This window comes from Lingula anatina, chromosome 5, assembly GCF_051362555.1.
Source record: "Lingula anatina isolate TDL-2025a chromosome 5, LinAna3.0, whole genome shotgun sequence".
NCBI lineage: Eukaryota > Metazoa > Brachiopoda > Lingulata > Lingulida > Lingulidae > Lingula > Lingula anatina.
In genome coordinates this window covers 25,021,785-25,034,943 of record NC_141771.1, presented here as the reverse complement: position 1 = coordinate 25,034,943, position 13,159 = coordinate 25,021,785, and the positions used below count along the sequence as shown (strand labels likewise).

The following is a 13,159-nucleotide window of genomic DNA, read 5'->3' as shown; positions in this document are numbered from 1 at the left end:
AGTATTTAACGGTACATTGAGACGTTTTAAACCCTGAAGAAAGGTGGAAAGCCCGGGAGGGGTATACTTTTTACGCGATACGTAAAGATCGTTCATCAAATCTACAATGTTGGTACCATCTATTACATTCCCATCAACTTTTAATAACCCTTGTTCGTTATAGGACAATACATTGGGATTATTAGACATGTATCTCAGTACTACCCCAGCCTTTTTTCGCATCCTTTGTGGAATCGAGTCTAATATTTCTTTGTTAAGATAGGGCTTTATAGGAACGTCTTCTGTCTTTACGGGAGGGCTTTCCGTTGGTGCTGACACGTTTTGTATGGAGGGTGCCGGTGAATTCTGTACCACTACAGCAACAGGCTCCTTTTTTCGCGCAATCTTCAAATATTGAACTTGCAGGTCGTTGTACATTTTCATTTTTTCGTCAAAAGGTATGTCGGTCCTTTGCATCGTCTTCGCCATTTCATTTTGCAATTGCAATGTTTCTTCTTGTAAAGGGGAATAATTGCTGTTCACCCGTTGTTTTAAGGCGTTAAGTTCGGTTTCACTTATCAAGACCATTTTCTGAAAGCTTGACATGTCTTGATATCGGATTTAAAATTGCTTTAACCACAGGCGTGTTTCGTAACAAAAGTTGTTTCTTGGACTGTATGGATACTTTTTTATCAGCCAGCCGGACTACGATGCGTTTGACTCTGCGTAAACCCGATTTTTCTTTTAAAGTTAGTTTAAGATCCTTGTTGTACAGTACATTTGCGATTGAAAGTAGTTTGACATGAACACGGTATAACTTTTCGGCCTCAGCTTTCATGTTACAATAACTCAAAACAGAGGCTTCACGAACATTTATAGTCTGATCCAAAAAATGTCTTGTGACTATTTCAATGTCCCCCAACGAATAACTTCGCACATACGAAAAGTTAAATATTTATACAAATTTGTATTCTCAGTCATTTGCGCACAAACGCAATTTGCGTCTCTCCAGGAAATACACAAGTTCTCAATCGAATTTCGTCTTCGCAATCTTGGGTCAAATCAATCAGTAGATAACCGTTCGGTTTTTCTGTTGCCTGTTTGAACACGTCGAGAAAACCGCTTGCTTCTCCGTACATTTGTGTGGCTAAGGTTCTTACTTGGAGAACATCTCTCGGGTTTTTAAAAAGCACGATAAAGTGGCTATTCAAAGAGATTGTTCTGGCTTGTTTTTCCTTTGGAAATAGTGTTTGCATTATAAATATAACGCTGACGTTCAAATGATGAGAGCCTTTGGTAAATAAATCGCGAATTCTACTGTCACTCCCCGCTTCTGCGAATAAATCATCAAAAATGACCAGGTTGCTTAGATTTGCGTCAAAAAAGTTCTCCGGTTGAAAGTCAACTGGTATGCCTTTCACAAATGTTATGTTGTTGATGACGTCTTCCATTTCAATAAAAACGGGTTGCCAGATCGAATAGAAATAAAATATTTTATCGGGAGGCGGAGATATCATTATACCCGCATTTAGCAGAAGATTTTTCACCCAAGTAGTTTTTCTGCATTTCGTTGGACCAGAAACAAGCATCGTACTGGGCGATTTAAAACGCACGTCACCCATGGTGATAAATGACTTTTGCAAACCACAACACGACACTTTATAATAGTTTTCGCGATTGATCTCAATACTACCACTCACCTTTGTTTTTTTGTGCTTTCTTCAAAATGTTCTAAATGCTCGGCCAGCTCATCATCGCTTATGGTTTGGTGCTGAAAGCCTTGCTCTATTTCAAACTGTTCCACGTGAGCAACCAATTCACAGTCAGTTATATTGCTCTGCCATAGTTCAAAGTCAGCCATGTCTCTCCGGTTGGATGTGTATGTGGTGTTTGTGAGAGATGGTTTTTTTATAGACAGCACTCACTCAGCTGCTGCACAAAGTATGTTTACTTTTCTTTTCACAACGTAAACCCAAAATTGGACAAGTAAATAACGGTCTCTCCAGGGTGACAATTTCTTGCTCAGTTATGTTTACTTTTCTTTTCACAACGTAAACTCGAAACCGGACAAGTTGATAAAGTTCTCTCTAGGGGGTAATTTCTCACTCAACTATGTTTATTTTTCTTTCACAACCTATACTCGAAATTGGACAAGTAAATAAAGTTCTCTCCAGGGGATATTTTCTTGCTGAGCTTTGTTTTCTTTTCTTTTCAAAACGTAGACTCGAAAGCGGACAAGTAAACAACGTCCTCTCCGGGGGTTAATTTCTCACGCGGCTATGTTTACTTTTCTTTACACAACGCAAACTCGAAATTAGACAAGAAAACAAAGTTCACTCCAGGGGGGTTATTTCTTGGAAAAACGCCAGAGCTGCCGTCTATATAAGTTGACCGCATTTACGACGTGTATCACTCCACATCTTCGTCTAACTTTGAAGCTCAGAAAAATGGCTACATTCTTCAACTTCGGAAATTCGTTCTGCGCCACGGTGTGCTTCAACCTTAAGTTTGAAATGCTGATAGTTTTAACCGATAAAAGAAACAAGCAGAAAGTCCGATTCAACCCAGGTGCGTGGGCAGAGTTGAGGTCCAATGCCTCAGAAATTGACCGCGCAATGTTGGCTGGGGAAGCGTTGAATCTTCCCATTCAAAACGACTATATAATATCGGTGAGTGGTTCAAGCTGCAAACTCAGTTACCAATCTTCCGCATTCGTTGAACTCACCATCAACGACTGGATGCCGCTTTTCGCCGTGATGAATGATATCGATGCAGAGGTTCAAAAGAAAATGACGAAGGAACCAACCTCAATCAACACCAACGCCAGCCTGACGGTCGTCCGTCGGTTATATGTGTACTTTATGAAAAGAAAAATTCGACACCTGTCCGTTGAGGAATGCGAGGGCTGCGCCATAAATCACGGCAGCCAAAAGCATCATGCTTGTATGGAACCGATCTTTGCGGTGTCTGCCTTTCGCTTCTTCGACCAAGCGTTGGAGCTCGTCAGCGCAGGTCACATCCTCAAAGCCTACGACCTTTACCAGGCCCAAACGAAGGAAGAAAACGATCCGTACGTCATGGCCGTCATATTACGGGTTGGAGAAGATAAAGACGGGCTTCTCCGAGAGATCACGGAAGACGAGGCATGGACCACTCAAGCTGAGGAATCGAGACTCCAATCAACGTACGACGTAGTTTACAGTGACTAAAACATGAAATAATAGACATTCGGCTACTGTGTGCGTTTTTTTTTTAGATTAAATGCCGCAAATAATCAATTAGAAATTCTATTGATTTGAAATTTTATTTAATAGTTAATCCAAGGCGCCTCGTATCTCGGCGTGAGTTATTAATGGTAAAAAAAAGAAGATGAACTATGGACACGGATTCAAATCTAGATTAATAAAGTTTTATTTTTTCACCGAGAAAACCAATTTGTTAATACTGACGTTGACGTTTGCTGTAATTATTTATAATTAATTATAATAAACTCAGTCCAGAGTTTTTGTGTTGTCTCATGCATTTATATAAACACATTGACTTGTGAAAAAATCATCTGCGACCGTGGCAGAGGGTATCAGTTCATATGTTTCTCTCTTTCTCTCTCTCTCTCTCTCTGTGCTCTGTGTTCCCCTGCAGCGGTCATTTTGGTTATTGCTCTCTCTCTCTCTCTCTCTCTGTGCTCTGTGTTCCCCTGCAGTGGTCAGTTTGGTAATTGCTCCCGCCAACGTACAATACACAACGTACAGGTTTGAGGATGAAAATCTTCAGCTAAAAAATAAATAGATAAATAATCTCAAAAATAATTTTAGAAAAATCAACAAACGTTAAGTTCAACGATATATGTATACTCACTTGACATGTTTTATTTGTCTGCTGGGATGAGTTTTATAGACCTCGTTGAAGAAATCACGCGAATATTGTTTAAATTAAATCAAGTTTAATTACGTTAAAACATGAATACATAGGTAACACTTACCAGTTAATCCAAAATAATTGGATTTCGCTCCGACCCATACGGAACTTCTAATTCCGCCATCAGTAGGAGGAGCATTATCTCCTCCGTGCTTATTGTAAAAAAAAACATTCTTCCGTCCTCAGTTACGATATTAATGTAAAACAACATTTTAATTCTACCTTGGCGAACGTGTGCCTGCTTTGAACTGATATATAGATCTTGTGTACCAGTTATAATCCCAGTAGGACGCAATAAACAACGCTGTTCCATGGCAACGACGCACTCTAACTGTTTATGCTGCAATTTTAAATACACATTTTTATTTGCGTTCTTTTGTGTCGAGCGCAGTACCGCAACGGAAAGGGGGGCTGAATGTTACATAATTCTTAGCATAGGTCAGTTGGTGTATCACGTGCCAAGGTCAAGATGGCCGCCTCCTGGATAAAATGGTGTCAACAGGTGTCACTTGTGTCAAGATAAGACGCACCCTACATTAAATAACATTCAAGTAAGTGGTCTTGATCAAAGATAAAAATAAATTGATTAAAAAGACTGTTCTGCTTTTGTTGTTGCATTCGATTGATTTTAAAACAATAATTAATTCATAAAACAATCCTCTTGCATCCAAAGGCCATTCTAATTAATCTAAAAACAATGGAATTACGTGATGTTGCGATGCCAGTTAATTTTTTAATGCAATATGTAGTTTCGTTGATGTTTGAAACGATACGTAACCCACTAATTGATCATAAAACAATAGGCTTAGGTGTTGTTATGTCACAGTTAGTCTTACGTGTTGTTATGTCACAATTGCATAACAGGTTCCCGGTGGTAATGAACAAAATGATTACGTGATGTTACGTCATACTTACGTAACAGGTCCCCAGGGGTCCCCATTTGAAATGGACAGATTGATTACGTGTTGTTACGTCATAATTACATAACAGGTCCAAAACAGCTCCTAAACATAGCAAAAACTGTACATTGGACCCAGTCGGTGGCTAAAAATAGCAGCTTACTAAGACTAAAAAATTGCAGTAATTCGTAAACATTGCTTTGGGTTTTCAAGTTTTTATAATCGTCATTAAAATTTGCTTACAAAGGTCCGAGATGAAATTATAATATCAACAAGTTTTACATAATAAAATGGTCGTCATTAAAATTCCAATCAGAGTAAATAGTTAAAAAACAGCTCCTGTGTACAGCTCTTGCTACGTTTAGCAAGAATTGTACATCGGACCCAGTCAGTGGCTAAAAATAGCAGCTTACTAAGACTGCGCCTCAAAATGTTCAAGGTTCATCCAAAAAAATTACATTAAAAAGTATATAACGCCTCTCAATTTGCAGGTCGAAAACCACATTCCTAACTACTAACGTATATAAACAAGGTGATAAGACGCAGCCCTGGGTGTGCCAGTGTTTAAAACTATATAGTGTCCGAGAAGTTAAAACCGACTTTTACTGACTGTTTTCTGTTTAAAAGAAAATCTTAAATCCAATCGCAGAGTGCTGGTGGAAAATTAAGATCATCCAAAAGTTTAAAATACAATTTGCTTGGTACAATAATATTAAATGCTAAGCTATAGTCAACAAATAAAATTCTAACATAGGCATTTTTACAATCGAGATGTTCTAGAACTTTGTGTAAACACATAGAAAGAGCATCGTCTACACTTCTGTTACTGCGGTAGGCAAATTGGAGTGGATCAAAGCTATTTGGCACTTAAGTTTTAATAAAAGACAACAAGTTTTTCGAATATCTTCATAGGCACCGGTGTCAAAGCAACAGGACGGAGATCATATAAATTATCTACAGTTTTACTTTTTGGCACAGGTATGATGGTTGCTGTCTTCCATATTTCAGGCACTCTGCACATTTCAATTGACCAGTTGAATATTTCCGCGAACACATCTGAAAGCTGGGCTGCGCATTCCTTCAAAAGTCGTGATGTTATACCATCAGGGCCTGGAGCTTTCCTGGTGTTTAAAGCCGAGAAATAACACTTGGCTTGCCATGATTGAATAGTAAATGGCGGCACGCGCTCCCCTAGGGTTGGTGTGTGGACCTGGGTGTGGTTGGTCCTATCAAAACGAGAATAAAACTCATTCAACTTGTTAGGGAGTGTGGAGTCCTCTGTATCAACGGCACGTCTGGTCCCTTTATACTGTGTGACAAGAGCGATATTGTCCCAGAGATCCTTTGCACTATTGGACTGGAATTTTTGAATTAATCTTTTTCTTTGCTCTTTTGATGGCAATTTTTAGGTCCAATTTTGTTTTACGATATGCTGCAACATTTGTTTCTTTCTCACGGTACGCTTGGTCTTTAGCTTTTATAAGATTCTTTATGTTCTTGTCAACCCACAGTTTAGTGTTCGGGTATTGCTTAATAGTCCTAGAAGGAATGCAGATCTCTTCACAAAACTTGATGTACTCAGTTACCACTGAAGTGAAGTCATTATACAGAGAAGCTGTACAAAACTAAAGAATATATACAAACTTAAAAAACATGAAGCAGGAATCATTCTCGATATCTCAGAAAAAAAAAATATATATATATATATTATGATTATAATTATTCCTTGCAAGTTTCGTTTCTCTATATAGACAATATTGTGCGAGGGTGAACCAAAACGAGGCCAGATTACATTGACAGAAAGCTTAAGAAATCTGTCACAATCTACTGGTAATTCAAAATTCTGACCCGACCCGAATTCAAATTCGCTTTTGTGCACAAAATAGGGTTTAGATCAACTCGAGGAACGTCTCACATCATTTAAAATTAATTTCTTAAAATGACAGTATGCATAACAAAACTCTTATTCCCTTAATAGCCAAGATATTCCACTGTTTCTGACACCCTCACAAATCTAAAAAAAGGTACCCAATTCAAAATTCTAGAACTCCCTTTATGATTAAAGCCACATAGCGTCAGACTAGTGGCTCCCAGGCTGCGATAGGCCTATTGCTTTGAAAATCACAGGCGTGATAAATGTTAAAGAAAGACAAATCAAGCTGAATGTCAGCTTCATTGGGTCATATTTTCCATGGTTATGCAATTTTTTTTTTGCTTTTTTAGTATATTCTAGCCACCGTTATAAAGATAATATAAACATTTTGTCATATTTTGCTTTAGCCCTTGAAGGTTTCATTTATAGGGTTAATATACAGCTCCTGCTCAATAACTGTCTTGGTCGATTCAGTTTTGATATGCCTTTATTGTATATAAATGTTTTTTTTTTCCTCAGATTCTATTATCTGGCATAGTATCCGTCTCATTATGGAACTAACTGAAAACCGAAAAGTGTCATTTTGACATGTTCAGCATCGTACTAATAATGCTTGTTTATTACATAAAAATGATGGCAAACCTGTTTTCGTGTATTGTGTAATAAAGTGTCAAACATTTAATTAAACTCGTATCATTGCAGTCTGTCAGATTCCTTCAAAATGTCTAGAATCTCAAAATGGAGTACATTGGACATTAAGAATTTTTCAATTGATATTTTCCTATATCAGCAACCTTGATTAGGTACGCTGAATCTAATTAGGCCTGGGGCGGATAGGGTAACAACCCTTCCTTTGAAATCTATATTTCACAATAAAACATTGTAAACAACTCAAGGGAATATAATATATTCCATTTCACCACCAAAAATGAAAACAATTATTCTAAAGTCTGTGCTTGTCATCCAATGTGACCTCCATAGATGAGAAGATAAGAGTTTATTCAGCCATTAATATATAAATATAAAAATTCATATAAAACGGAAATTGGACTGCTATTCGGGTTACAAATTATAATGTCCATTTTTTGTTGTTAAAATAAGACACAGCAGATGGGTAAAAACTCTTTAAGAACCTTTTAGGTCCCATAAAAGTTAAAAGTCTGCAGTTGCTTGGTAAAAAATTTAAAAGCCCATGTGCGGGGTGGGTATAGTCAGACGTGATTTTCTCTGTTTTTGTTACTGATCTGTTAGTATAGATGGCACCTAGAGAGGGGAGTTCCAGACCGACGATTTTGCCGCACGTTGATGTGACGCTTGCGTTCTTCTAAAGTGGCCCGCCCATACCATATTTTTATTGCAAACGTTAATATACTTTCTACAACGCATTTGTAAAAGTTTGCTAAAATCATTTCATTTGAAGTAAAATCCTTCAACTTTCTTAAAAATATACCCTTTGCCTCGCTTTTTTTAACTGTTTGTCTATGTGGTCCTTCCATGTAAGTGAGCTATTGAATTCTACCCCCAGTAGTCTAAAATTGGTTACTTACTTTACTGCAGTGCAACTGATGTGAATGGGCTCTTTCACATTTCTATTATTTCTGAAGTCAACAATCATTTCCTTAGTCTTCCTTACATTCAGTAAAAAACGTTGTCTTTACACCATTGTACAACTGAGTTGACATCGTTTCTATACCAGGTCTCATCATTATCACTTATTAAGCCAAATAAAGTGATGTCGTCTGCAAACTTCACAATGCAATTACTCTCATATGATAAAACACAATCATACCTGAACAAGCTGTACAGACATGGTGACAGAACACAACCCTGAGGCGCACCTGTATTTAAAACCACAATATCAGAAATACTCGTACCCACTTTCACAGCTTGTCTCCTGTCTAATAAAAAATCTAAAACCCAACTGCATAAAAATGAAGGAAAATTCAGTTCGTTTAAAAGCTAAGCATAAAGTTTTTGTCGAATAATGGTATAATAAAATAGTATAATAAATATTGCATATGTGTTTTACTTATCATCATGTTCTAAAATGCTGTGTATGCACATACTAAGAGCGTCATCTACGCTTCTTTTGTGTGTATATGCAAACTGAAAGGGATCAAGTGTCTCTGGTACAATGGTTGTAGTCTGTAATAATCTCTTAAGATATTTCTCTTAAGTGATTATAACAAAAATGCAAACTTTCTAGAAAAAAAAAGGGACTAAATCTGAATGTAGAAATAGATTCAATAACCATTGGTAAGAATGAGAAATTGCTGTTTACCCCAGGAAAATTAATTTTTGGCCGAAATGAACAGTTGTTATCCCTTTAATAAAATAAATTTCATTTACACTGTAAAGGACTATTGAGTGAGGAAGTTGAAACGTCAGGGGTTAATTAACCTGTGCATGGGCTTTGGTTGTCACCGGAGATGTTCGGTTGTGATTTTTACATCGGAATTACAGCTATCTTCCCTTGCACCTGTAGATTAAGGAAGTTGAAACATCCAAAAGCTCTTCAGAATTTAAGTGCAACGTTTTCGTCCTTGGGGTGGTTGAAAATACATTTCGTATATGTGTTGCTGCCATTCACCCTTATTCATTACAGTGAAGAGCATGATACGTTGGTTATATTTTAACTTGTCATTAGGGACGTGCACGGGCCCTTTGAATTTTTTGTGTAGCCCTCCCTGGGAATGGTTGGTTCTAATCTTTACACCATAATTTGTGTTATATACCCTTAGATATTTAGATTGAGGAAACTGGCATGTAGGGATTTATTAACATTTGGTTAGTGATATGCATGGGAATATCAGATTTTTTTATGACTACGGGTTTGGCGGTTCTTTCTGTAAAGCCGTTAGTAAGGAAAGCAGAAAACCTTAAGTATTTGTCAAGGTTTTAGAAGAAAAATAATAACTAAATTTAAATAGACTGATTTTATGGCGTACACTTTTTGTTGTGAACTGATCTGTGATCTGAGAGTCATTTTATCCAAACTCGAATATTGAATATTTTCTTTGAGTGGACACTGTAAAATTCAAAACGATCATTCAATTTGTAATGTTTCATATTTCGATTATGGCATGAAATATTAAAACTCATACCTGGGCTGACAACTTGCGGCAATGAATAATATGGTTGTTTTTTCCAACAATATATTTTCTTTCAGATGAATCATTAGATAACTATTGAAGAAACATGATATAAAATATTATTTTTATTAGCCTTTTAATAAACCTATTAAACATAATTGGGTGTGTGTTTGGTAATAATTGTTATTTATTAGCCATTTATCCTAACACCAAAATTGCACCCCACAAAGACTTTCACATGTAGAAGTACACCTTAGGTGTTTAGAGAAATTAAACCTCATAACTTTAGAATGGTAGCTTGAATGATGTGGCCGTAATACAATTATTTTATCTGTGTAATATATTTTCTGTCAAATGAATAGTTGAGTAAGTATTTAAAAACATGCATAAAATAAATGTCATATACTTTTTCCTTTTAAAAGTTAGTTTGAACTGGGATGTTTCGATTACATAACTGTGTACACTTCTGGTGAACATCTGTCTTCTTAATTTTATTCAAACTCTGAAATGCATATTTTTTTATGGTGGCTTTTACAGAAGCAACTATATAGTAAATAACATGTAAAATATGAAACAACATGTCCTGATAATGATAGAAAATATGTAAATATGTAAACATTGAGTGGAATTTTAATTTAATACCTCATTATTTTTCTTTCTTTCAGAGAAGATACGTAAGTATTGAGGAATCAAAAAAGCATTAAAGGTTCTATCATGCTTTAAGTAAGAAGAATATTTCTGGAGGTGAATTTTGTAACGTTATGATGTACTATTTATGAGCCATTTTATCCATATCCTTATATTGCATATTTCAGAAAGAGATTTACATGAAATTAGTGTATGCAATTTAAAACCATTTCCAATCACTAATATTGCATAGTTTCATTTCAATTTTAATTTTAATTTTCTACGTACTTGCCTGTTAGACATTTTAATTTTAATTTAAAAATCTGAAATAGATATTGTTTATTTGAAGTGTTTGATGCTATTTGTGAATAATATCCAACTAAAACCACTCTGTATGCCGTTTTAATGTAATTATTGGTGCTTATTGTGAGATTTGTGATCTGTGAGGCATTTTATCCATGTTTATTATTGACTGTTTACCTTAACACATTTATATTTATATGAAATAATTGCATAAAATTATTGTTTTCTCTACAAAATGTTTCTTATAGGGAAATTAAATGGTAAGTATTGAATAAATTAGGATACAATAACTAATACATATGTAACCCCTTTGAAAGTTATTTAGAACTGGACAATTTAATATTATAATTTCGTGAGCTTTGGGTGGTAGTGTGACTTGTGAGTCATTTTATTCAAACTTAAATTTCATAATATCATTGATTTTTCTGCTGGAGCAACAATATCTTAAATATTTACAGATTCAACACCATGCCTAGATAAGGGTAATAATTTTAAATCAATACAATATCTTTATTTTTCAGAGAAAAAGCGTAAGTATTAAGGAAAATAGACAATATTAAAATATATCAAGCATTAAAAAGGGGAATAAAAATGGACTCGAACATTTTTATTTTTATAATATTGTTGAAAGCTTTTTGTGAAGTCTGTGATTTGTAACCTATTTATCAAAACGCTTACTGCAAATGGATTAAGTATAATATTTTGGTGAACATTGTGGGTTGTAAGCCATTTTTATATTTTTTATCACGTACATGTATGCTCTTTTTTAATATTTATCAAGAAATGTATCAGGTAGCATGTGCGGAGGGGACTCAGAAAGTATACAGGGCCAATGTTATAGTGGTTGGTCTCCAGGGGACAGGGAAAACATGCCTTTGTCGAAATCTGCTCGGAGAAGTCTTCACTGAAGACGACCTGGTGACAAACGGTGTTGAGGTGTCTGGGTGTACTTTGGAAAAGCACACAACGGAAACAACATGGCAAAGAAAAGGTGACACATACCAGATCAAGCCTTGTATTGTAACACCGTTCTGGAGTTCATTTCTTCACCACTCACTTTTCATAGCATTTTAGGAGTATTTATCTGTCATTCTTTGCTAGTGGTTACAAAATGTTGAATTTGACCAAAAATTTCAAACTTTCTCTCGGAAGCTGTAATTTTGCGATGTGATAGCTACACCATCACAGTTTATCATTTCATAAAAAGGGAAACAGCAGCTGCCCTTTTTAGGGCACACAGGAGAGTTGAACAGCTATACCCACCAAATCCAAGACGTGTTACCCTGGGTAATACATTTTGCACAAACTAATGAAAGTCTAATGGAATGTTTTCAGTTTTAGTTTAAATCATAAGGGGGTGTTGTCTCAATGCTTCAAAACTGGGTTTGAAGAATTTAATCCACATTTCATAATTAATAAAAATGGTGAATATGTGGGTCACGGTAACGTTATTGACGCGGGTACAAACTTTTTATAATCATGTAAATAATAACAATATTTTTGCTATTATCCATACGCACTTCAATCATGAGGGGCACACCACTTTCACATGCTTTTAAAATGGAATTGACAAACACAGAGGAATAATGCACATATTTTATTTACTGTAACTCTGTCACATGGGACACACACTGAACAAAGTTGATCTAAAGAATGTTCCAGATTGTAGTTTTTTATCTGAATTATTATTTTTTATTATTATTTTAACCCAATCAAGTTCAGTTAAATACAAAATTTAACAAAATGAAGTTCAGTGTAACACAAAGTTCATAATTATAAAATTCTTCCTGACATATGTGGACCAATGGTGATATCTGTTCTGTGCTCACTAAGGCATCCACTCTTGGGATTCTGAAAAAAAAAATCACACAAAGAATCTGTTAACTATGATAACGAACAATGGATAACCTAAGATCACAAATAGTTTATTGCTTATTCAAAGAAAGTACAGTGCATTATGAGTGGCAAACACGCATTACTGAGACACATTTTCTTCACCCATTTTCGGTGCTTCATTGTGTAACGTAAGTGTTGCTAGTAATCCATTATTGCTGTTTTTACAGACGGTTAAATTTTAAACGCACGGAATACAGTGTAGCAGCTTAATTTAAGATACAACTAAAAAAAAAAGTAATTCAATTTCGATGATTTAGTTTTCGAGAACAAGAGAACATGAATACGGTATCACCGCGTCACCATGTTCAATATGACCTTTAGGGTACGTACGGATAAAATTTAGTCCCAAAATATTACACGTCCCTATACTCCCGTTACCGATAGATACATAAAGGAAAAACGGAAAAAACGTCTTTTTAGATTTAAATACCGATAGATCCGATTTTTTTCTGCTGTCCTATATATTTGGGTTCCTATAGATATGACGTCCTCATAAACCCACGTCCTTTAAATCCGCATACCTATAGATCCACGTATTTTTAGATCCAAATACCGATAGATCCATTACAGGTACA

At 35.7% G+C, this 13,159-nt stretch overlaps 1 protein-coding gene across 2 annotated transcripts in view; it reads left to right on the top strand.

The window, feature by feature from the left end:
- The window catches only part of LOC106160033 (uncharacterized), a 58,046-nt gene that overhangs the window by 6,838 nt on the left and 38,049 nt on the right, over positions 1-13,159 (top strand). Inside the window, exon 3 of one of the 2 annotated variants that reach the window (XM_087013469.1) lies at positions 10,424-11,679. In XM_087013469.1, the coding sequence (XP_086869595.1) occupies positions 11,445-11,679 (235 nt within the window). In that variant the 5' untranslated portion in view covers positions 10,424-11,444. Of the gene's footprint in view, positions 1-10,423; positions 11,680-13,159 lie in introns of those variants that run through there. The other variant, XM_087013468.1, reaches the window with a different exon arrangement.